Here is a 26,828-nt window from a genome sequence, read left to right as displayed (position 1 = left end):
AGCTGAGTAGTAACTGAAATGGTAGGGTGTGGCTGGAGGAGGTGGGAGTTGGGGTGTAGCTTTGGGTATATATTTGTATCTGGCGAGTGAAGACCTCTCTGCTTCCTGATCACCACGTAAGCCACTTCCCTCTGCCACACTCTTCTGCCATGATGTTCCTCTCACCTGGAGCCCTGAGGAATGGAGCCGGCAGTCTATGGATTGAGAACTTTGTTATTGTCAGCCCTCAAATAAACTTTTCCTCCCCTAAAATTGTTCTAGTCAGATCCTTTAGTCACAGCAACGAAAAAGCTGACTAAAACATGCTGTATGATTCAAACTGATGATCTGTAAAAGGCAAAATTTTGGACACGGTGAAAAAGATCAATTGTCAGCGGTTTTAGGAGAGAGGGAAGAATGAGTATGTGGAACACAGAGAACTTTTTCATAGTGAAATTACTAAGTATAATACTGTAATGGTCGATCCACGTCATTATACATTTGTTTTATCTTAAATAGGTTGAGATGTGCTTGAGATGCCCAAGTGAGGACATAAGTAAATAACTGAATATGCATAACTGGAACAAGGGAGGTCAGGAAATCTTTAGTGCATAGATGGTAAGCGAATTTGCTGCCTCAGCCATTGTACATGTACCAAGCATAAGGATCCACTTGTACTCATACCAGTCACACCCACCAGTTCCGACTGTCCATATGGTTGAGAATAAGAAAACACCAGGACTGGCACAGTGAGCTTATCCTCAGACTCCTGAAGAGCACACTGACTCAAAAGCAACTTTATCTCACCACCTCCCACAAGCAATCTGCTACCAAGTCACCTCAATTCTACTCTCAAGACCATCCTTGATTCTTCACTGTGCTGCTACTATATTAGTACAGACCCTATCTGGTCCCTCAAATATATCCCACTCAGCCACAGCCATCTCCCTAAACATTACATCAGATATCGCCCCCTGCCCATGGATTCCTGCCTTGTTTGGATTAGGCTGTGCCCTGGATGCTCTGCAAAGACCCTCAACTCTAACATTCTCTGTGAGACTGGATGAAAGAGAAAAAGAAGTGGTAGTTATTTCCTGTCTCTAGATTCTTGCTGGGATACCCACCCCTCAAAGTGTATACTCTTGATCCCTGATCAGTTGAAGCAGCTATAACCCTTCCTTATGGGGCCAAATACAATGTGCATTGGAATGTCCTTTGTCCAATGGTGCTGGGGTTTTCTGGGAATACCATGCTAAGAGATGCTGCAGTCAGCGCTTGATTCCTAGAAGCATCTCCCTGTTTTCCTTTGTACTGTGGCCTTTTAGGCAGATGATGAGGATAAAGGCTGTCCATGGGACTGGAGCTCCTTTTTCTTATAACCATATTGGTTTCATTAGCCTCCTGTCCTTCAGCTGTTCCACAAAGTCTGGGTTCTGGGTTGTTTTGAGACCTTGTTTGCATATCTGAATGTGGTTCTTTGCTAAAGTCCATTATTCAGGGTATCACTTCCTGCCCCCAAATGAGTGAGAAGCTCCCCTGCCTCAGAGTTGTTCTAGAACAGAAACCTTCAAACATTTTTGAAAATGATCTATATCAAGAAATAAATCTTACATTGTGTCCCAATGTACTCAAATGCATGCACACACACACACACACACACACACACACACACACACACACACACACCCACACCCAAATGCACTCTTACACGTGTGTGTGTGTTATACTTTGATATTTTCTATCAACAAAATAAAAATACTTGAGTCTGGTCTAATCCATTAAATTCATTTCACGAATCCTTGGCTTGAAAAATCACTGTAAACTTGTCCACCAGATCACCTTGAGGAAGTTGAATATCGGTGTAAAGGACAAAAGGACTGGTCACTAGAAATTGAAACAGCATGTTTTTTTCAGGATGTGAGGCCACACCATTAGAATGGCATCAGGTCCACAGTAGATCTGATTGGCTTTGCAGTGTGACTATCTCAAGGTGTTTTATAATAAGGATAACATGAATCACCATTACCCTATGTCATTGTAAAAAGCCTGAAATTATTCCCATTCCCCAATCTGTAGAGCATAGGATTAGGATGTTTAGCACTGTCTGCTTGAAGTTATAGGGATTAAACATAATTCTTGGGATAGAGAGTAAACTCCATGTTACCAATGTTGTGCTCACTGCTGTAGGAAAGAAGCTCATAGCATGATCTTTGATCGTAATTGATAATTTAGTAGAGCTGGCACACAGTGTGGCCTCAAAAACTTATCTATTAAATGAATGCATACATAAGTGATTTAGTGTTTGAGCAGAAGCAAATCTTGGTCAAAAAATTGGATTCTGTATATGGAGTAACAGCATATCATTTGCATATTCATAAATTTACATAGAATAATGATGTTTGATTCATTCCGTTATTTTTTTTCCTTCCCCCCCACCCTTCCCACCTCTCTTTTCTCTCTATACAGTTCCTCCTTCCTCCAATCTTGCCCACCTCCCACCCCCCATTACGTGTCATCATCCGCTTATCAGTGAGATCATTCCTCTTTTGGATTTTTGAGATTGGCTTATCTCACTTAACATGATATTCTCCAATTTCATCCATTAGCCTGCAAATGCCATAATTTTATTATTCTTTATAGCTGAATAATATTCCATTGTATATATATACCACAGTTTCTTTATCCATTCATCAATTGAAGGGCATCTAGGTTGGTTCCACAGTCTGGCTATTGTGAATTGAGCAGCTATGAACATTGATGTGGCTGTATCACTGTAGTATGCTGATTTTAAGTCCTTTGGGTATAGGCCGAGGAGTGGGATAGCTGGGTCAAATGGTAGGTCCATTCCAAGTTTTCTAAGGAATCTTCACACTGCTTTCCAGAGTGGCTGCACTAATTTGCACTCCCACCAGCAATGTATGAGTGTATCTTTTTCCCTACATCCTTTCCAACACCTATTGTTGCTTGTATTCTTGATAATCGCCATTCTAATTGGGGTGAGATGGAATCTTAGTGTAGTTTTGATTTGCATTTCTCTTATTACTAAAGATGTAAATGTATGAATATGCAAACGATATGCTGTTACTCCATGTACAAACAGAAACAACATGTATCCCCCCCCCAAAAAAAGAAAATTGGATTCTGAAAAGAACAGTTGAAAACATAACTATGCCCTATAAATACTTTTTGTCTTATGTTTAACAACCTGCATTTCATCTCTGAATCTCCAGTACCTACCTAGTATCATCCAACTATAAATTCAACAAATATTTATTTCCTGTGTGCCAGACACCCTGTAAGGTGCTAGGGATAAGAAGTAAGAGATGTGTTGTATTGCCTCTTATGACAGATTGTTTAATGACCATCCTAATGTGTATGTGCCTTTCTGATGTGATTTTAGTACATACACCATCCAGAGGTACAGCATATTTCTTCATTCCCCTGAATGTGGACTGGTGTTGTGACTTGCTCTGATCAATAGAATGTGGTAGAAAAGACCACAAAAGTTCTGGAGTCTAAGCCTCACAAGGCCTTGCAGATTCTGCCTTCTCTGAACGCTGGTTGAGAACAGTTTGTAAGGAGGATGGTCTAATCTACTGGAGAGTGAAAGGCCACGCAGAGGAGAATTGAGGCACCTCAGCCATCAGCCAGCACTAACTGCCAGAGGAGGCCATCTTGGACTTCCCAGCTGTCAATTCTGCAGCAGCCGCATGAGTGAGCCCAGGTGACCCAGCAGAGGAACTGCTCAGCTGACCCACAGAAATGTGAGAAATAATAAGCTGTTGTTTTTCAACATTACTTAGTTTGGGGGAGAGGTATTGTCCCAACAAAACCCCTGAGAGTGACTTTGGGATTGTTCAGTGTGAAGAGACTGTTAATGAAATTGCTACTGGAAACTGGAGAGAGGTGAACCTTGTTATCCAGTGGAAGAATAACCAGCAAAATTACCACCTGCAGTGATACAGAAAATAGAAGATATCCTAATGAACTTGTAGATATGGCTCAGGAGACTTCCTACTGGCATGTTGAAGAAATATCAAGAGCAGATGACAATTGAAAGAGATAAAGAATATATCACTCTGTTTGCAAGTAGATTGGAGAAAATAGGAGATTTCAGGATGTTCTGGGTATAAAATAAAAATTAAAACTGTTCAACATTTTGATTTTTTCCTGCCAGCAAAAGAGTCTCATAATGAGATGTGGCCTCAGGATAAAGATTGAATCAAGAGTGTGGCTATGCAACCCTTTATTAAGACCTCAAAAATATTTAAAGTAGTTTTTGCTGCTTATCCATCTCCTGGTGTTTACCCCATTTGTCTGCTGTGATCACCTGCAGTCTGCCAGCATATCGACACCTTTTTTGAGTGCAGATTGCTCACTGTCAGGCGTCAATCATCTGCCATTTGCCTGCCTCTTGCCTGTCCATCGCCTGCCTTACACCTATCCATCACCCAATGCACGAGGTTCACCTCCCGATCGTCCGACAACAGTCAGCAAACTGATCGCCGACCACCAGTGGAGCACCAGCTGCCTGCTGTTGCCTGGAAGTTCTCTGTCACAGTACCTGCAGGTCTGATTACACGTGGCTGCCGCCATTTTGAGACAACAGACAGGCCCCTTAGGATCCCTGGCTGGACTGACTGAGCCCTGTCTCCAGGATCTCTCAGCCCAACCGATCACTCCCTGCCTCTGGGGCCCTCACATCAACTGACTGCTCCCTGCCACCAGGACCCCCAGACCAACTGACTGCGCCCTACAACGGAGAACCCAGACCGCCTGATTGCACCTGGCCTCCAGGATCCCGCAATCACACCAAACACACCTGACACCCAGGACCCCTGCCTGACCAACTGCATCCCGCCTCCAGGACCTCCAGCTGACCACGTCCACCCCTGAGCTGCAGCTCCCCATTTGCCAACACATTTCGAAGCCAGAGCGGCCATCTTGGATAATCCTGGAAGCCATAGCCCCGACTTTTGGGTGGGGCAAATCCCATCCTGAGATACCTGCTGGAGGCTTGAAGCTCATTGTCAGGTACCTCTCATGCATCAGGCTACTGAACACTGGGAGGTTTCATTACTATATGACTGTTATACTGTAGATTTTCTTTTTTCTCCTTATTGAAAAAATTTAAGTTATTATTTCTTTACTTTTCTTGCTCTCTTTTCCTTTTGTTTACCTGTTCCCTCAGGTCTCTTTCTCCCTTTTTTGCATGCTAACATCCAATTTCTTTTGATTACACTCTCACCCTTTCTATTATCTACAACTTCTGTATATTCTTTTCTTATCCCATTAACAGTGACATTCTACATCTCTCTGTATCCTCTTTGTCTTCCATTAGAATCTGCAGACCTTATTGCAAATCTGTTTGTTTTACTGAAGATAATATTTTTTTTTTTTTTTTCTGAACTCAGGGCCTTGTGCTTGTGAGGCAAGCACTCTACCAGCTGAGGTATCTCCCGAGCCTGAAGATAATATTTGAACTCATTCTGTTTATTATGACAATTTTGTTATTGTCCTCATAGGGCCTATTTGGTCTAGGATTGCCTAGTGTCTGAGTTGGGCACTGCTAATATTGATTTCCCCTTAAAAAAGGGGTTTTGGAAACCTATAGGGCCACTATAAGCCCATAGGGGGAAATCTGCAATACCCCAGATCTACACTACTAGCGGGGAAGATACATGAACAACATGAAAAAAACAAAGGAAGAAAATGATCCAAAGAAATCTAGGTTCTATATTAATAGAATCTAATGACAGTATGTTAGAAGAAATGTCAGAAAAGGACTTCAGATTATACATGATTAAGATGATTCACAAAGCAAAGGATGAGATAAGAAAGCAAATGCAGGCAATGAATGATAATACCAATAAGGTGAAAGCGTACCTGCAGGAAGCAAAAGATCATTTCAACAAAGAGATAGAGATTCTCAAAAAAACCAAACGGAAATCCTTGAAATGAAGGAAACAATAAACCAAATAAAAAACTCAATGGAAAGAATCACCAAAAACTAGATCACTTGGAAGACAGAACCTCAGACAATGAAGACAAAATATGTAATCTTGAAAATAAAGTTGTCCAAACAGAGAAGATGGTAAGAAATCATGAACAGAATCTCCAAGAACTATGGGACATCATGAAAAGACCAAATTTAAGAATTATTGGGATTGAGGAAGGCACAGAGATACAAACCAAAGGAATGAACAACCTATTCAATGAAATAATATCAGAAAATTTCCCAAACCTGAAGAATGAAATGGAAAATCAAATACAAGAGGCTTAAACATCAAATGCATAGAATCACAACAGGTCCACACCAAGGCACATTATAATGAAAATGCCTAACATTCAAAATAAAGATAGGATTTTGAAGGCCGCGAGAGAAAAGCATCAGATTACATATAGGGGGAGACCAATATGGATAGCAGCCGACTTCTCAACCCAGACTCTAAAAGCTAGAAGGGCCTGGAACAACATATTTCAAACTCTGAAAGAACATGGTTGCCAACCAAGAATCCTATACCCAGCAAAACTAACCTTCAGATTTGAAGATGAAATAAAATTCTTCCATGATAAACAAAAGTTAAAAGAATTTACAAATAGAAATCCTTCACTACAGAATGTTCTCAACAAAATATTCCATGAGGAGGAAATGAAAAACAACTATGTAGGTCAGCAAAGGGAGGAACTACCTTAGAGAAAAACCACTCAAAGGAGAAACTTAAAAACCAAAAATAAACCAAATGACTGGGAATACAAATCACCTTTCAATAATAATCGTGAACATTAATGGCCTAAACTCATCAATCAAAAGACATAGACTGGCAGAATGGATTAAAAAGAAAGACCCAACAATATGCTGCCTGCAAGAGACTCATCTCATAGAAAAAGACATCCACAGACTAAAGGTGAAAGGATGGGAAAAAACCTACCACACCCATCAACTCAGTAAAAAAGCAGGGGTTTCCATCCTTATATCAGATGAAGTGGACTTCAAGCCAAAGTTAGTCAGAAGGGATAAAGAAGGACATTTCATATTCCTTCAGGGAACCATAAATCAGGAAGACATAATGATAGTAAATATTTATGCCCCAAACAATGGTGCATCCCTGTACATCAAACAAATCCTTCTCAATTTCAGGAATTACATAGACAACAACACAATCATTCTGGGTGACTTTAACGCACCACTGTCACCACTAGATAGATCTTCCAAACAAAAACCAACCAAAGAAACCATAGAACTCAATAACACAATCAATAACCTAGACTTAATAGATATACACAGAATATTCCATCCATCAACAAGCGGATTCACTTTCTTCTCAGAAGCACATGGAACCTTCTCAAAAATAGACCATATGTTATGCCACAAAGCAGCCCTTAGGAAATGCAAAAAAATAGATACTGCCTTGTGTTCTATCAGATCATAATGGACTGAGAGTAGAAATCAATGACAAAATAAAAAAACAGAAATTAACACCTGGAGACTAAATAATATGCTATTGAATGAAACATGGATAACAAAAAACATCAGGGAGGAGATAAAAAAATTCTTAGAGGTCAATGAGAACGACGATAAACATATCAAAATCTCTGGGACACTGTGAAAGTGGTACTAACAGGAAAATTCATGGCATGGAGTGCATTCCAGAAAAGAATGAGAAGTCAACAACTAAATGACCTAACATTACAACTCAAAGCCCTAGAAAAAGAAGAACAGAATAACAGCAAAAGTAGTAGAAGACAGGAAATCATTAAAATCAGAGCTGAAATCAATGAAATTGAATCAAAAGAAACAATTCAAAAAATTGACAAAACAAACAGTTGGTTCTTTGAGAAAGTAAACAAAATAGACAAACCCTTAGCCACACTAACAAACAGAAGGAGAGAGAAAACTCAAATTACTAAAATTCTTGATGAAAAAGGAAATATCACGATAGACACCACTGAGATACAGAACATAATGAGAAGCTATTTTGAAAATCTGTATTCCAGCAAAATAGAAACTACCGAAGACATTGACAAATTTCTAGTGACATATGCTCCTCCCAAACTGAACCAGGAGGACATACACAATTTAAACAGATCAATATCAAGTAATGAAATAGAAGAAGCCATTAAAAACCTACCATCCAAGAAGCCCAGGACCAAATGGATTCTTAGCTGAGTTCTACAAGACCTTCAAAGAAGATCTCATTCCAATATTTCTCAAAGTATTCCGGGAAATAGAAGAAGAGGGTACCCTACCAAACTCATTCTATGAAGCTAATATCACCCTCATACTCAAACCAGGAAAAGACATATCAAGGAAAGAAAATTTTAGACCAATATCCCTGATGAATATAGATGCAAAGATCCTTAACAAAATATTGGCAAACCATATCCAAAAACATATTAAGAGAATCGTGCACCATGATCAAGTGAGGTTCATCCCTGGAATGCAAGGATGGTTCAACATCCGTAAATCAATAAACGTAATCCATCATGTCAATAGACTTAAGGATAAGAATCATATGGTTATTTCAATTGATGCAGAAAAAGCGTTTGACAAAATACAACACCCCTTCATGCTCAAAACACTAGAAAAAATAGGGATAGTAGGAACATACCTGAACATTGTAAAGGCTATTTATGCTAAGCCCATAGCCAACATCATTCGTAATGGAGAAAAACTAAAACCATTCCCTTTAAAAACGGGAACAAGACAGGGATGTCCTCTTTCACCACTTCTATTCAACATTGTCCTTGAAACTCTAGCCAGAGCAATTAGGCAGACTAAAGAAATTAAAGGGATACGAATAGGAAAAGAGGAACTTAAACTGTCACTCTTTGCTGATGACATGATTCTATATTTAGAGGATCCAAAAAACTCCTCCAGAAAACTTCTAGACCTCATCAATGAATTTAGCAAAATAGCAGGCTATAAAATCAACATGCATAAATCTAAAGCATTTTTATATGCAAGCGACGAAACAGCTGAAAGGGAAATGAGGAAAACAACTCCATTTGCAATAGCCTCAAAAAAAAAAAAAAAAAAAAAAAAACCTTGGGCATCAATCTAACCAAAGAGGTAAAAGATCTCTACAATGAAAACTACAAAACATTGAAGAAAGAAATTGAGGAAGTCCTTAGAAGATGGAAAGATCTCCCATGTTCTTGGATAGGCAGAATTAATATTGTCAAAATGGCCATACTATCTAAAGTGCTATACAGATTCAATGCAATTCCAATTAAAATCTGAATGATGTACCTTACAGAAATAGAGCAAGCAATCATGAAATTCATCTGGAAGAATAAGAAACCCAGAATAGCTAAAGCAATCTTAGCACGAAGGATGAAACAGGGGGTATCGAAATATCAGACCTTCAACTATACTACAAAGCAACAGTAACAAAAACAGCATGGTATTGGCACCAAAATAGACAGGAAGATCAATGGTACAGAATAGAGGACACGGACAAAAACCCAAATAAATACAATTTTCTAATACTAGTCAAAAGTGCCAAAAATATGCAATGGAGAAAAGATAGCCTCTTCAAACAATGGTGCTGGGAAAACTGGAAATCCACATGCATCAGAATGAAACTAAACCGCTATCTCTCACCCTGCACAGAACTCAACTCACAATGGATCAAGGACCTTGAAATCAGACCAGAGACCCTGCATCTTATAGAGGAAAAAGTAGGTCCAAATCTTCAACTTGTTGGCTTAGGATCAGACTTCCTTAACAGGACTCCCATAGCACAAGAAATAAAAGCAAGAATCAACAACTGGGATAGATTCAAACTAAATAGCTTTCTCTCAGCAAAGGAAACTATCAGCAATGCGAAGAGAGCGCCTACAGAGTGGGAGAATATCTTTGCCACTCATACTTCAGATAGAACAGTAATTTTCAGAATATATAAAGAATTCAAAAAACTCTACATGAAGAATACAAATAACTCAATCAACAAATGGTCTACGGATATGAACAGATGCTTCACAGAAGATCTACAAGCAATCAACAAACATATGAAAAAATGTTCACCATCTTTAGTAATAAGAGAAATACAAATCAAAACTACACTACGATTCCATCTCACCCCAATTAGAATGGTGATTATCAAGAATACAAGCAACAATAGGTGTTGGAGAGGATGTGGGGAAAAAGGTACACTCATACATTGCTGGTGGGGATGCAAATTAGTGCAGCCACTCTGGAAAGCAGTGTGAAGATTCCTTAGAAAACTTGGAATGGACCTACCATTTGACCCAGCTATCCCACTCTTCGGCCTATACCCAAAGGACTTAAAATCAGCCTACTACAGAGATACAGCCACATCAATGTTCATAGCTGCTCAATTCACAATAGCCAGACTGTGGAACCAACCTAGATGCCCTTCAATTGATGAATGGATAAAGAAACTGTGGTATATATATACAATGGAATATTACTCAGCTATAAAGAATAATAAAACTATGGCATTTGCAGGCAAATGGATGAAATTGGAGAATATCATCTTAAGTGAGATAAACCAATCTCAAAAAACCAAAGGACGAATGATCTCGCTGATAAGCGGATGATGACACGTAATGGGGGGTGGGAGGTGGGCAAGATTGGAGGAAAGAGGGACTGTATAGAGGGAAAAGAGGGGTGGGAGGGGTTGGGGGAAGGAAAAAATAACGGAATGAATCAAACATCATTACCCTATGTAAATGTATGATTATGCAAATGGTATGCTGTTACTTAATGTACAAAAAGAAACAACATGTATCCCATTTGTTTACAATAAAAATAAATAAAAATTAAAAAAAATACTTAAAGTGGTGCATAGTAGACCTTCTCAGCTACACAAAAGAATTTTAAAGAATTTCCAGGGTATTTTCCCACAGAAATCTGAGCCACTCAAACTAGAAAAGAAGTTTGAAACATAATTATGAATGTCATTTTTTGGAACATGGAGTGAATCCTTCACAGGAAACTCAAAGTTTTTGAGATAATAGTATCACTGAGAACAGCACCAACTTGAAATTGTGAGACAATTCAATGAAAAAGAAGCCTCTAGGGCCCAAATTTCCTAGTCAGGAAACAAGCAGGTAAAGCTATTCAGCTACAAACCTGGCTGTGCACTAGTGGCTGCTGCTGCTATATGCCTCCTGGCCCACCCTTTCAGGAGCAGATGTGTCCACTGTGGTTATTCTGTTCTTGACTCACCATTGCTTGCTGGGTGCGGGAGGACTGATAATGTGTACTTTTGGTACACGTTATTTTTCTGGTGAACCTGAACCACGTCTGGACTTCAACTTGGGATGAGATTTGGGGAGGCCTTAGATAAGGGTAAGAATACTTTGGTTTGGGAAACATGTGAATAATCTATGATCAAAAAGGTACTCTGATAGATTGTTTGATAGCCAAAAATTCCTTCCATATACACAAAGATGGAATCTATTTCTCTACATCAGTCCGGGATGGTTTCATACTTGCTTTTATCAATAGAATGTGTCATGCAAGCCACATCAAAGTTTATAGCAGCCCAATTCACAATAGCCAAGCTGAGGAACCAACCTAGGTGCCCTTCAACAGATGAATGGGCAAAGAAAATGTATATATACACAATACTCAGCATGAAAAAGAATGACTTTTATGACTTTTGCTGGTAAATGGATGGAGTTGGAGACTATCATGCTAAGCAAAATAAGCCAATCCCAAAAGCCAAAGGCTAAATGTTTCCTCTGACATGAAGATGCTAACACATAGCAAGGGGTTAGGGACAACAGACGTTAATTGATTAGACAAAGGAGAATGAAGAGAAGGGAGGGGAATGGGAATAGGAAAGACAGTAGAATGAATTGGACATAACTTTTCTATGTTCATATATGAATACATGACTAGTGCAACTCCACATCATGTACAATCACAAGAATGGGATCCTAATTAGAATAAGTTATATTCCATGTATGTATAATATGTCAAAATTCACTGTACTGTCATGTCTATCTAAAAAGAACAAATAAAAAATAAAAATAAAAAAGAATGTGGCATGCAAATTCTAGAACCTATTTCTTAAGAGGTCTGTAGCTTTTGCCTTTGCTTTCTGAGAATGCTATTCAAAGACCACTATGCAAGATGGAAGACCACTATTGGAAGATGGAAGGCCAGGTAACACAGAGTCAAGGAATTCCAGCTAACAGCAGCACCAACTGTCAGACATTCAAGTCAGTCTATCTCAGACCATGCAATGCTGCTGTCTCGAATGTAGCCTCACGAGTAGGGCCAAATAGAATCCACAGAGGAACTGCCCAACCAAACCCCAGAATCATGAGAATAAACTGTTGTTCTGAGCCACTGAATTTTAGTATCACATGTTACACAGCAGTAGATGACTGAAATAACCCTGCTCTTACAGATCTGTGATCTTGTAGAAAATGTAGACAAACCAGTAAGAACAGTGAAAGGTGATGAGATGCATAATAGGGAAATATGAGAGACATATGGGAGCACAGCACAGGAAGATCATTCCTGAGATCTGAAGAATACGGACCTTTTTGTATCCCCACGGCAGGAAGAGGGAATGTCATCTACAAAGGCCCTAAGCTAGGAAAAAACTCAAGGAAATTCAACATGGATGTCACATCATGGAATCCTAATTAATGAAAGAATAAATGAGCAAGTATGTAACAAAATATCACACCTTCCTTAAGTATTACGTGGATGGCACACTGTCACTGTACATAGATTATGGCATTATATTCCAGAAATGTTTGTGGTCATTTATGTACACTTTTATGTAGAAAGAAGTCTTGGTTAAATTAGCAGTGTGGCTTAACAATAATAGTTACTAAAGACCTATTATGGGTTATAGGCTATAACAAGTATTCTACAATTTTTTATTTCATCCATAATTACCTTGGAGGGATGAGAATATACACCCATTTCATAGTTAAGAAAATTGGGGTCCAGAAAAATAGATCAGGCTGTCCAAGCCCTAAATTAAGTAAGTAATCATGAGATCCCAAAGACCCTCTCTGAGAATCTACAAGGTGAAACTGTTTTCATAATAATACTGATATTATTTGCCTTTTTCACTATGTTGGCATTTGCACTTAGATATCTGGAGGTTTTCCACCTTTCCCTAACCTATGAGTAGCTCAATGTGCTTAAAATCCTGGAGTTCTAGGTTCAAGTGAGCTTTTCTGGATTCCCTCTGCTGTCTCCTAATCCAGGGTCCCGAGCTGTGGGACTGGAAGAAGACCGTTTGCTGGGAGCTCCCTCTATCTACTGGGCTCATTCTGAGGGCTGGGAAGACAGGGTAGACAAAAATCTGGTTGTTACAGTTTATTGCTGAAGGAGTTAAGTATGCCATGTGGGACTCCACTGGAAGAGAACTCTTGGAAGCTTGTGCCAAGTTTCCTCTGGACTTGGTGATTGAAATAACAATTATAACATTATTGGATCCCCAAGCAATGAAATTTAAAAGTGGGGAAGGTAAAGCTACCTAAATGGAAGTGAGATTTCCACATATTGCTCGGAGGAAAATGTTGACTATTACAAGTTACATATGAGTTGACACTATGAAAACTATAGAAAGGATAACATTCAACATTATAAACCAATTAAAATGGAATCCTAAAAAATGTTCTAGAAACACACAGGAAGGAAAGGAAAGAGAACGGAGACCTGAGAACCATAGGAAACAAACAGACGAACGAACCACAAAATGGCAGACTTAAGTGCTAATAATTATAATAAATGTAAATGGTCTAAATATGCCAATCAAAAGAGCCCATGATCCACGGGTTGGCATTAGACAACAGTCTACACACATACCATTTGACTTTCTGGAGTCTGTTTCCTGCAGGTCTGAGAAAACATGTGGCTCCTTCTGGGGGGCTTTGTCTGGAGACCCACCTGGAGACCCTCTGCTGTCTCTCAGCTCAGGGCTCTGGGCTGTGTGGCTGGTAGGAGGCTGTTTGCTGGGGGCACTGCTCTGTCTGCTGGTCTCATTCTGCAGAATGGGGCTGGGCAGACAGGGAAGGGCTTGCGGTCTGCAGGCATCTGGGCTCAACTGTCCTTTCTGTTGTTCTGCCTCTTTTCGCTTGTTTTCTTCCTCCCGCTTTCTGGAAGGAAAAATCAAAGAGGAAGAAGAAAAGTTTAAAAGAGTATCATTTGCTCAGTTGTCCCTGCATGGGACTGAAATTTTAAGAGGAGCTACCACAGCACAGGAGGGGTTTGGAAATTCACATTTTCCATGAGCAGTCTTTTCTTCAGATAAAAACCCTTTCTTTTTATATCACACCATATACCTCAAAGGGTGACACAGCCAAAAAGATTCTTACAGATCAGTCTTGCACTGTTGAGACACAAGACAGATGACCAGAGTGTGTGTGTCTTGTGTGTGTGTGTGTGTGATCCTGAAGCTACTTGTAACTCTACCCTTTTTCCTCCTATTCCAGGAAGCACAGCAAAATGCAACTGAATGACAGGGATAGTCTCAAATGTGTTCTACTGATCAGAAAAAGACCCCTGACAAATCTTCTGGTTTTTTCGGGTACCAAGGATTGAACTCAGGGGTACTCAACCACTGAGCCATATCCCCAGCCCTATTTTGTATTTTATTTAGGGACAGGGTCTCACTGATTTGTGTAGTGCCTTGCTTTTGCTGAGGCTGGCTTTGAACTCGAGATCCTCCTGGCTCAGCCTCCTGAGCTGCTGGGATTACAGGTGTGAGCCACCACACCTGGTGACCCTTGACAAATCTTAATAAATATATGAAAAAAAAAATCACTTGCAAATCATCTCCCAACTGATTAAAACACACCTAAGAATGCAACACTGCTCCTGAGCTCTAGCTAAGAACTCAAACCCATTTTCTTTGCAATGAGGCCCAGAAGGTAGGATAATTTTCAAAAGACATATACAAGTAGCTGGTAGCTGAGCTGCAACCCTTGAGTAGCAACAGAATAGAAGAGGGCTATGTAGGAGAAACCAGGTCTCAAAATAAGGATAGCAGGGTAAGGCAGATGGATTCCAGGTAGCCTAGGCCAGAAAGGGCCAGAGTTTTAGAACAAAGGGGTTGAACTAAGGGCAGGATTTGTTTGGTCAATGCCACTAATTTGTAGGGAATTGTCAAAGGAAAGATAGGAAGAAATAAAAATAACATTTTATGAGTCTCTCTACAGGGCACTGAAGATCCAGAATGAGAACTAAAGAGTTGAGGTTGTCCCTTGAGAAACATTCTATCCAGAATTTCCAGCCAGGAAAACGGAGACCTAACCTGTTATGGAAGAATTATTATAGCGATGTGCCTGAACAGAAGATGTGGGAATACATTTTATTTGGAGGAATCGAGAAGTTATCAAAGATACGTGGAAATCCACTGGGCAGAGAGTGGGGAGTGAGGATTTCAGGCTGAAAGAGGAGTTTGGGCAAAGACAGGTAATATGGAAAAACCTGCTTGGTTTTGCTACTTCTGATCTTTGATTAGCACTTTTGATACATAGCTGGCACTCAATATATATCCACTTCCCAGATGAGTCCTAGTGACAGTTCACGGAGAGACTATGGTTGCCTCTTAAAGGTCCCATTCAGTGTAGAGTGGTTAGGTTAGGGTAGAGAACTCCGAGCTGGGAAGTAAAAGAAGTTTTCTAATTCTGCTTCTGCCAGTAACTACTAAATGACCCTAAGAAATTCTCCTGTTTTTCCAGGTCCAACACTTGTATGCTAGCTCAGGATCCTGTTTTGATTTAGAGGTTTGTTTGGGGGCAGCTATCTTTACAAAATTTGGGATTTCTTTTAATGAGATGGAGAATTGTTTAATCCTGATCTCTGGCTGGTATCAGAGCCCCTCTTAGGTAATCTTGTTGGGACAAATACTCTAATAAGCTTGGGGACAAGACTGAGGGCTGGTAGAAGGGAGACCTTTAGGACCTTGGTGGTGGCCAGATCAGGGAAGGTGTGGGGAGAAGGAGAAGGTGAGAGGTGGCAGAGGCAGGGCCAGGGCAGAGGAGGAAGCCTCCCATGATGAGGTGACCTTGGGTCTTTGCTCCTCAAACTCTAATGGGCTGAATCACTTGGGATCTTGTTAACATTTTGATGTAGCAAATCTGGGGAGGGACTCAAGATTCTATGTTTCCCACATGCACCCAGGTGACAGATGTTTCTGGTCCTCTGACCAAACTTTGAGCAGCAAGGTTTTAGAGAACAGGAGAGCCTGTTAACTGTACAGTAAGGGATAAGAACTGATTTTTTGTAAGGTCTACCATGCTCAGCAGTGCTTTTCTATAAGCAACCTGACAAGCTATAGAGCTGACACCAGCTATGGAAGCAAGAACTCCCAACAGGTGTAGAATTCAGACTTCTCCAGTCAGGAATCTGAAGCAAAGCCTATTAAGATCTCAAGGGACAGGGAAGACTCAGCTGACAGACATCTGGGTTATATTTTTTCAGTTTGGAGAAGCCCTAATCTGGGGTCCAGGCTTGCTTATCTAGTTTTCTGGTACGTCTCACTGCAGAGAACTTGGCCAGATGGGCCTGGCTAACTCCTGTACAGCCCAGATGTTTTTATTTGCCCCTGGTTTTGTTAGAGCCCAACTAACTGCCGACATTGAGTGTGTTGCCCTGTGATCACCATACTAACTGGACAGTCTGGCATCATCAGTGCCTGGGACCCACATGGATACCAGAAGGCGTCACTCAGTGTAATCTGTCTAGAGAAAGTGGAAGCACTGGGTGAACTGGAGTGCTGCTAACGACCCAACAGCTCCCTCCTGGCAGGAAGAGGGAGCTGTGCTCTTCACACAGCACAAGGAATTGAGCTGCTTTGAGAGAATAATATTGGCCTTTTAGACACATGCACATGTCTGGCATCTACATGGATCTCAATGCCATTAAGGGGGAGGGCTCTAAGGTGGTAAGTTACACTCTGCTATCTGAGCAGTTGTTTCTTTTAGGAAATCAAACAGCCCTTCTTCTTAATTCCAAGAAGTCAGTCCCTGTGCAAAATCTTTTACTGCAGCATTTTCTGGGCTTCTGACAAAAGCAGCCACATGAAAAAAAAAGAAAGGAAAAAAAAAAAAAAAAAAGGATGCAGCTTTTTGGAGTAATGAGGATATTCATAAAGCAATGGGACTCTGCCTTCCAAAGTTTTCTTTGGAGGAGGAGGTTTATAGCAGGAGGTGATTTTCCATTTTGAAGAACTAAATAAGCAGAATTAGGAGAAATAATGTTACTATCAGGATATATAATTAGGCCTTGATTTCATGACTTTATTAAATGGTTCTTTTAAAAAATTGATTTTGCATAAAGAAAAATCTTCCAGGTAGCACAAATAATAATCTCATTTGTCAGTACTGAATACATGCTTTTCTCAATATTGTCTGAATCTGGCAGGGGTAAGACTTGTAAGCTGCTTTGGTCTAAGAGGTTAAGAAAATCATGGTATGTGTTCAAGTATATTACGGGCATGAGCCTCTTAGGGTAGTTCCTGTAATAAACCTGTCAAATGGTAATTTGCTCATGATCAATATGCAGGGACTTGGAAATCCAAATGCACAAATGTGTAAGTGCTAGAGTACACTGTGAGGATATGGGTAACTAAGTGTGTTTGCTGCCTGGGTAGGGCTAATAAGTTCAAGTGGCATACTTAACAGAGATTCACAGTAATCAAGCAAAAAGAGATCCAAGAGAGTATCTGGTTCAATCCTTCCACTTGACAGGTGGGGAAACTATGGCCTAGAGTGATGACTGACATACGTAAGGTCTTAGACCCAATATACTTTTCAAATTCTCACTATCTACCAAATACTCTAAAGAACTGGAGATTCAGACATGTAACAAACAGCCCCTGCTCTTAAGGAACTGACTATCAAATGGGGGAACCAGAACCCTACACTTCTGCAGATAGGGAGATTGAGGTGTGATGAGTGCCAAAATAGAGGTATCTCCACTGAGCTCTAGGAAGATGTGGGAGAAAGTTGCTAATTAAACTGAGAGAGAAAAGGCTCTAAATTAAGGATGTCAAAATGAGGGAGGAATGAAGTGAGAGAAGGCTATTCCAGGCAGAGGGAAGAGCATGAGCAAAGACCTGCCACTTAGCCCTCACTGACGCTTTGACTCACAGGAGATCTCACAGACCAGTTGTTCATGTAATTTAAAAAATTTCTTATATATCATCCTGTAGAGATGATAATTCATCTCCTGCTGGAACATTTCCAGCAAGAGGAAACTGATGACCTCATGAGACAGAAAAGGTTTAGCTGTAACCTTTTCAGTTGCTGTTGCATGGTATTTAGAGGTCTGTCAGAATCTATCTCTTCATTGTCAATGAATATCAGGCAAAGTAATATTTGGTCTTTAACTTCCTCTCAAGGGAATAAGAAAATGGTATGCGTCTTAGGACCTCTGACTTACAGAATGTTATTGCTAGTAGAGACCTCAGCGATCATTTAGTCTAGTTTTTTTTTTTTTTTCCTTTTGTGTGTGTGTGTGTGTGTGTGTGTGTGTGTGTGTGTGTGTGTGACTTGTGGACCTCCTTTGAGACTGAAATTAAAAAAAAAACAAAAAAAAAAACCCAATAACTCTAGAGCCTCTCCACCAAAATGAATATATGCTCCTGATACACAAAATGCTGGATATAGTCTTAAGGGTATTCATGGAGCCCTGAGCCCATTCCAGATAAGAAAGCTCCTATTTATTTTACTGAAAAGTGAGAGATTCTGAAGTAGGCTGGCATGAAATAGAATCACGGAAGTAATTCCCTGTGGATCAGATGGTTTTCTGAGAACAGGAATTAGACACATGGACCAACCCTGGAGAGGTGTGTTGACAAACTGGAGATGTTCAGGGAAGCAGGATGCAAAAGGATCAATTATAAAGTCAAAGGAATTCCTGAGGCAGGAGTTGGAGTATTATAAGCATTTCCTTTAACTATCTGAAAACTAGTTTATGGAAAATGATTTAGACATTTCTCTTTGGCTTCAAGGCGAAAGGCAGGAAGAACTTCCAGATAGAACCCTTCACTAATGGAATGAGCTGTTTTGAGAGGCGCAGAATTCCTTGCCACTTGACACAGAGCACTCTCTTGTATAAGGGATTGAAACATCACAAGGATTTGAACTGGTGACCAAAACTTGACTTGATTACCTCACTTTTAGGGACATACTCAATCTCAGAAAGAAATCCAGGTCTCCCAGAAGTCATGTTGAGTGAGGAACTACAGAAAGTTCAGGATGGCCAAGATCTCAAGTATGAGAGTGTGGGAAGGTGTTGGTAAGTGGACAGAAATGAGACTGGGAGATATAAATGGAAGTAAAATATTGGAAGGTCTTACATAGCATCATGGCTGATATTCAAGAGCAATGGCCTATGTAGAGTGGTAAGAGAGAAGAATGAAAGCAAATGGATCTAAAAGAACATTTCAAAGGAGGAATGAACAGAATCACTGGTGGTAGCACTACCAAGAAGATAAGAAGGTCAGAAGAGAGACAGATTGTTCTAAGTTTCCCACAGTGAGCTTGAAGTGATAGTAACCACAAGACATGCAAATGGGAACACTGAATGATCTGAAATGTTGGCAAGTGACAAAAGGTTGGCAAAGTGGAAAAGCCCAGGAGACAACTGACAATGTGGGATTAGAGTTCCAGAGGTCAAGATATGAGACAGATTAATTAATCTGAAAAAATGAATTAATTTGAGATGAATTAATTTGAAAAAAATTTTGAGACAGGGTCTTGCTGTGTTCCTCAGGCTGGCATTGAATCTCTGATCTTCCTGCCTCAGCCTCCCTGTAGCTGGAATTATAGGCATATACCACTGCACTTGACTCTAAATTTTAGACTTTTTCAATGGAAAACAATACAGCATGAATAGAAGTCTAAAGAGTAACTTCCAGGGCTGACCTCAGTGTGGTGATGGTATACTTAAAAGATGTGAGAGGAGTCAGAGAGAGGAGCTCTGAGATTAGAGAGAAATAAGAACCTGGCAAAAAGGAAGCTTCAAGGAAGAAGGGTGATCAACATAAACATGGTCTATTTAAGAGTGCATTCCACTCTGCACTTTGGCAGGTAAATTATAGTAATGTTCACTTTGGAAACAACATGGGTAGTGCACTGTGAGTTATAAAGTGCTTTTAAATGGATTATAGATATTTCTTAAATAGGAGTTTCTAAAATACCTGACTTACTAAATATGACTACAACTTTTCTCTCTTCCAATTTCTCTATCATAAATTAGAGACCACTTTACTTCAAGTTTAATAAGTTCCTTTCACATCTTCACTGGAAGGAAGGTGATTTCTGCAATCCCAGCATGATTAAATAGGAAAGGTACATTGAGGTAACATGATGTGCCTGGCTCACCTTAGTCGATGCTGCAGATGCAATATTCCTATTTTTGTTTCTTAAAGCAAAAATTGAAAACAAAACTTAACATCAACTCAGATTTTAAGAAATAATTCTTGAAAAATAAACTTAGAACAAGTTAAATCAGTGTCTCTTCTATTGAAATATTTCTCTTGGGAATCTATAGTACAATAACTATAGGAATGATGTCTGAACTGTTAAAAAACTTGTTCATTTCTAATAATAATACCCAATAAAGGAAACACTATAATCAAGAAAGAGTAGAAAAGATTGCAGTTTTTCCATTTTGTCTATTTAAAAATATTATAACAAGAAAGTACAGCTCCCATTTAAAAGGGTTTTTAAAAATCAGTGTTAGGGTTGAGCATTTGCCTAGCATGTGGGAGGCCCTGTTTTAGTCAGCTTCTTCGCTGCTGGTAGGAAAAGACCTGAGAAGAACAATTTTAGGAGGAAAAGCTTACTTAGGGACTCAGTCCATAAATGGCCAACTCCATTCCTCAGGGCCCACCGCAAGGCAGAACATCACAGCAGAATAGTGTGGTGGAGGAAAGCTGCTCAAGACATTGCACAAGGGAGCAGAGAGAGGCTCCACTCACCAGGGACAAAATATATGCCAAAAAGGCACACCCCCAATGACCTGCTCCTCCAGCCACACCCTACCCACCTTCAATTACCACTCAGCTAATCCTGATCAGAAATTAATTCACCGATTGGGTTAAGGCTTTCATAACCCATCATTCCACCTCTGAAACTGTGAGCCCCCAAAAAAGCTTTTCCTCCTCTAAAATTGTTCTTGTCAGGTCTTTTGGTCAAAGCAACAAAATGACTGACTAAAATAGGTCCTAAATTCAATTCCCAGCACTGAAAAACAAAACAAAACAAACAAACAAAATAAAAACAAAAAACAACCTTCCATGGTAGAGAAACTAATTAATTAGAATAATAACTAAAAGAGGTTTGGGGCTAGTTTCCTAAATCTTCTTGTTGTTTAAACTCCCTGGACAGGAAGTCACAAAAGTCTATGTTAGGAAAAGAAAAAAAAACTGAAATCACTATGTTATTTAAGCATGCCAGTATTTTAAATTCCCTACTCTGTACAGGAGATCCTTTCACAGGTTGGTTCTTGGTTTCCAGTTCTAAACAGACTCAAGAATATACCCATCCCAACTCTTAGCTTTAGGCATACAACCTCTGGGCAGCACTACAGGCAAAGGAGAAGAAAAAGAAGCTGCAGCTCACTAATGATGCAGACTTGGGAGTTTCTACAGAACTGGAGAGGCCTAGAAATGAACTGGCCTAACATGTCATGTTTCACAAATGAGGAGACAGAGGTGCAGAGAAATGCTGTGTTTGAATCATCACAGGAAAGCATCAGAGGCTGGGTTTGAATCCAAGTGTCTTCCCATTCTACCATACCCTTTTTTACTGTTGGAAAGGGAGTTTGGGGAAAAGTAGGATTCCAGGGCATCCTCTTTCCAATAATGAAGTGGAATGTGTTTTAATACCCACTCCTACGGGGACATAGAAACTCAGCCACTCTGCTTTTGTTGAGTCCCACTTCATACACAGGTAAGTATGATTTTGAATTCTGAAAACAGATTCTCATACATTAAATTGGAGTTTATGGAAACATCTGTAGGAGTAAATATAGTAGTCTTTCCTTATCTGTGATTTTGCTTTCCACAGTTTTAGTTACCCACTGTGAGCCCTGAGCCAAAATATTACAAGGAAAATTCTGGAAACAAACAGAAAGTTTGTATGTAGCATGATGAAATCTCCTACTTTCCCATTCTATCCTGACCAGGACATAAATTATCCCTTTGTCCAGTATAATCTCACTATATATGCGCATTAGTTGTTTAATAGACATATCTTAGTTATTGGATCAACTGTTGCAGTATCACAGTGCTAGTATCAAAGCAACCATTATTAATAATGGTCCTAAAGTGCAAGAGTAATGATGCTGGCAATTTGGAGATGCTGAAGAGAAGCTGTAAAGTGTTTCCTTTAAGGGAAAAGGTGAAGTACATTAAAATATTTTGAGAGAGAAAGAGATTACATTCACCTAATTTTTATTATGTCATACTGTTGTAATTTTTTATTTAATCATTATTGGTTTTAATCTTTTAATGTGCCAATTTATAAATTAAACTTTAATGTGGGTATGCATATATAGGAAAAACATAGTATATGCAGATGTTCCTTGATTATGCTGGAGTTAAACTCTGGAAAATTCATGGTAAGCTTAAAATATGATAAGTTGGACATGTATTAAACAGTCCTAGCCTACTGGAACATCCTAGGTCAGCCATCAGTTGATTTCCCATGGAACTGAGGGGCTGACTGGGAGATGGGGCTCACTGCTGCTGCCCTGCATTATATGAAAGTGTCATACTGCATACTACCAGTCTGGGAAAAGATCAAAATTCAAAATGTGAAGTACAGTCTCTATTGAATGCATTATTGCTTTTGTGTTATCATCTTAAGGGACCAAAAATTATTGTAATTTGGGAATTACCTATAAGGGTTTGGTGCTACCTAAGGTTTCAGACATCTACTGGGGATCCTGGAATGCACTGCTCATGAATAAAGAGGACTACCAGAAAATGTCCTATTCCTTGTAGAGAGTATTTGCTTGCAACTCAGGACAGCTGGTTACATAAGTTACCTACTTATGTTTGTCATTTATAAGAAGGCTAAAACAAAGAGGACCATGTAAAGACTTTAATGCTGGATTCTTGGGTAGAGGTGAAGAGGAGAGAGACTAATTAAGAGGAGAGTACAAGATACGATTTCCTAAGATACCATCTACTTCTGTGGTCTCAAAGTCACAGAAAATTATGTTTTTCCATCTATTTTATCTACTAAACTGATCCTATAGTTAGTAATCTGGTACTATTTAACTTCTCACTAAAATGATTTATTTTGTCCTTTTATTTTTAATGATGATTTATTAATATTTTTAGCGGTTGTTTGTTATACTTATGCTTCCCCCTTGTGGGTGAGATATGGAAGGATTTAAGAGTTGAAGGACTGGAGATTTGGAAACATTCAAGATACAGTCAGAAGTTCGTCTCCAAGAATCTGCCTTTCAAGCCTGAAACTCCAGATACTCAGGAGGCTGAGGCAGGAGGATTGCAAATTCAAGACCTGCCCAGGCAACTTATTGAGATCCTGTCTTGACCTTTAAAAAGTAGGGTGGAGGGGCTGGGAGCTGGGGATGTAGCTTGGAGGGAGATCACTCTTGGGTTCAATCCCTACTACCAAAAAAAGAAAAAAGAAAAAAAGAAACTGCCTGTCATCTACATCTTCATCATAAGAGGTTTTGGTATCTGTGTTTGCTAATACAATATGCTGATGATATTTAAAATATTCCTACCTAACCTAAGTATAAAAGAAAAGGCACACCCAAGCAGAATCTATAATTAGTCATTTATGTGATAAAATCACAATGTTGTAATAGGCACAAATGGCTATTTTATACATTTTGTATCATTGTCCAAAAAAATATGAAGTCCTTGAAGTAAGTTCTTTGCTTTTAGCTACCATTTCTTCCTAGGGTCTAGCCAAGGGTGGTGTATGTGTAGTAAGCAGTCAATGAATATTTCGTGAGGAAAGTACTTTACAATTGGTACCATATCCACAGATCCTGCATTTGCATATTGAATCAACCACAGATCAGAAACATTCAGAAAAAAATTGAATCTGCGCAGAACATAAATAAGCTTTTTATCTTGTCATTATTCCTTTTTTAATTTTTCTCTTGTCATTTTCCTTAAACAATATAGTATAACAATGATTTATGTACCATTCACGTTGTATTAGATATTAAAAGTAATTTGAGGATGATTTAAAATATACAGGAGGATGCAGGTAGGTCAAATGCAAATGCTAGGGCATTTTATATAAAAGTTTTGAGCAATGATTTTTGGTATGAATACGGGAGTCCTGGAATCAATCCTCCATACGTACAGAATACCAACAGTGTTTAGTAGAGATTTTTTAAGGAATGGGTGAGGAGAGTCAGTTATTTATACAAGATAGTTGCTTTAATCAAATCAAAACAAGACTTAGTTTAGTTTAGTAAAAGTAGGCCAGATAACTAGTGTTATCATAAAGGCAGAAAGGCCAAGAAGATCACTTATTTCTTTGTAGTTTACCCTTGGTAGTAATCCCACCCCTAACTCCCTGTCATGGGTGCTGGTGACAGTGGTTTGTCCCTGGGTTATAGCCAACAAGTGGAGGTTAGGCCCTCATCCTTCACTGTAGCCTTGGTCCTGAGAAGACAGAGGTGAACAGAAAAGGGAAGATGACATGGGTACAGAGACCAAAAGAAAATCAAATTTTTTCCTGTCTTCCTCTCCTGGCTACCACCCCCACCTCCTTCCACCCTGATTCTGAGCTGTGAGAACAAAATCTCCACACTCACACTTACTTAGCTGCAGCATCTTTCCTCAACTGCTCATGCTTCATGAGGAGATTCTTCCGGTCTCGGAAAGCTTTTCTGACCTTGTATCCTTTGTAGACAGCTTGGATTTTGAAGGCAGCTATATCTTGTATGGCTGCAATGGACAGGGCACCATGCTCCAACAGGAACTGGATCACTTCATGGCGCTCACCGAGCAAAGCATAGTCAAGAGGTGTATACCTGAAGCAGGAGGAAGAGTACTTCGTTTTTTGTTTGTTTGTTTGTTTGTTTATTTGTATGTTTTAACAAAACAGAGTCAAGGTACTGGTAAACAGAGAATATTCTCATGCAGCAAAATGAATCATTCCAAGATGCAGCATATTCTCTGGGCAAAGCCATCATCTCTACTCCAAGGCTATTCTTTTTTCTGAGGGGTATAAAACAAGGTTGAATTTGGCTGTGGGTAAGGTGCTTTGTGCTGTTGACCATGCCAATTGCTGAGTTTGGCTCACTGGCTTACAAATTGGGGACTATTGAGAATACATGATCACATTCCTTCTTTCCCATGTACCAAATAATAACTCCCACTCCTATTTGATAAAGTGCTACAAATTATATTCTGTGAGACATAAATTTGAGCCCATGGTTACTGACAGTTAATGGTCATGAAATGAAAAATATACATCCAAATGGAGAGAGTTTGTATATAATAAGGTTGGCCCTTTAAATTATGATGGAAAAGATTAAAGTATTAAATAAATAGTGTTGCTACAACCAGGTAGTTATCTGGAGAAAAAGAGATTCTAGTATTACGTCTTATACCAAAATAAATTACAGATGGAGCAAAGATCAAAGTATTAAAAAAAAAAAGGTACTAGAAGATACCATGGAAATTTTAAAAACTACTTATGTGGGGTCTGGGGTGTATCTCAGTGGTGGAGTGTTTTCGTAAGCATGTCAGAAGCTCTCGGTTCAATCCTCAGCATTGCAAAACAAAACAAAACAATACTAATGTGGAAAATCCTTTCTTAAAAAGAAGATAGAAAACTCAGAAACCATAAAAGAATCTGGTAACTCTGACTACATAAATAATAATATATTGCAGGGCAAAAAATACCAAGATTTCCTTTTTAAAAGAAAAATTATTACTTTATATAAATAATACATGTGTTAAGAATCTGAACAGTAAATGACAGTACAAAAATTGAAGTAAAAGAATAATCTCAATGATGGTAATGATGACTGTCACTTCTTAAACAATGTACTTGATGTTTCTAAGCCCCATATTTTTTCATATGTTAAACAAGTTAATATGGAGAAAATGAAACAATGAACATAAAGAGAACTGCATTGTGCCTGACATAAAGGAAACAAGTCTGGTAATAATAAGTGTCAGCTACTACTGCTATGATTGCAGGCCGTACGCTGCAGCACGGTTTGTGATACTATGGTTGCTTATCATAAATATCATTATCATAAATATCATTTCCATAGGGTCCAAAATAGTGTTTATGACCACCTAATGGCCATTGATGCCAAGTCCTCTCTGGATAACTATGACTAGTCTATGCAATCTGAAGTATTAGGAGGAAATCATCAGCTGCTCTGTGAGGTGGAAAAAAATGATGATTATAGGGATGCATGATTCAACTTGGAGAATTAGTCAATGATTACAGAAAAAAAATCTCTCTTGAAAATTTACCTCACAGTCACAGTAAGACATTAAAGGAACAGGTTTTTAGAATAGGGGTGGCTTGACCACTTCAGCAAGGAAACTTGTGAGTTCAGAGTTTCTTACTGAAACCCCAAATGCTAAAATTAAAAAGAGTTCTCATTTTAGGAAAGTTCAATGTTCTACTCCTGTTCAGGGACCAGAAGGCCATAGGTTGCAGTGCCTATATAAACTTTCAAACATTTATAAGTAGATGACATTTTGTAAATTCAAAAGAATTCTTAAAATTCTTACTATATGTTCTAAAATGCTTTTGGTAGAAAAAAATTACCATAATCGAACCACATAATAGTAAAACTAAATGCACTTTAAAAGGTCATCAAGTTCAACACTTGTTTTGTAAATGAGTAAACAGACCTAGTACGGTTG

At 39.2% G+C, this 26,828-nt stretch overlaps 1 protein-coding gene across 5 annotated transcripts in view; it reads right to left on the bottom strand.

Moving 5' to 3' along the window:
* INVS (inversin) overlaps positions 1-26,828 on the bottom strand; it is a 157,657-nt gene that overhangs the window by 11,953 nt on the left and 118,876 nt on the right. For 4 of the 5 annotated variants that reach the window (XR_013759493.1, XM_079112228.1, XM_079112226.1 and 1 more), the window contains 2 exons: positions 24,755-24,967; positions 13,790-14,079 (listed from right to left, as the gene is read on the bottom strand). Coding sequence is in view for 4 of the 5 variants with exons in the window: in XM_079112228.1 (XP_078968354.1) it covers positions 13,790-14,079; positions 24,755-24,967 (503 nt within the window). In the remaining variant the exon portion in view is untranslated. The remainder of the gene's footprint in view (positions 1-13,789; positions 14,080-24,754; positions 24,968-26,828) is intronic. The other variant, XM_079112227.1, reaches the window with a different exon arrangement.

The sequence above is a fragment of the Sciurus vulgaris genome (genome assembly GCF_902686455.1).
Source record: "Sciurus vulgaris genome assembly, chromosome: 15".
In the NCBI taxonomy this organism is placed as follows: Eukaryota; Metazoa; Chordata; class Mammalia; order Rodentia; family Sciuridae; genus Sciurus; species Sciurus vulgaris.
The sequence above is the reverse complement of the archived record's forward strand: the minus strand, read 5'-3'. Positions and strand labels throughout refer to the sequence as shown.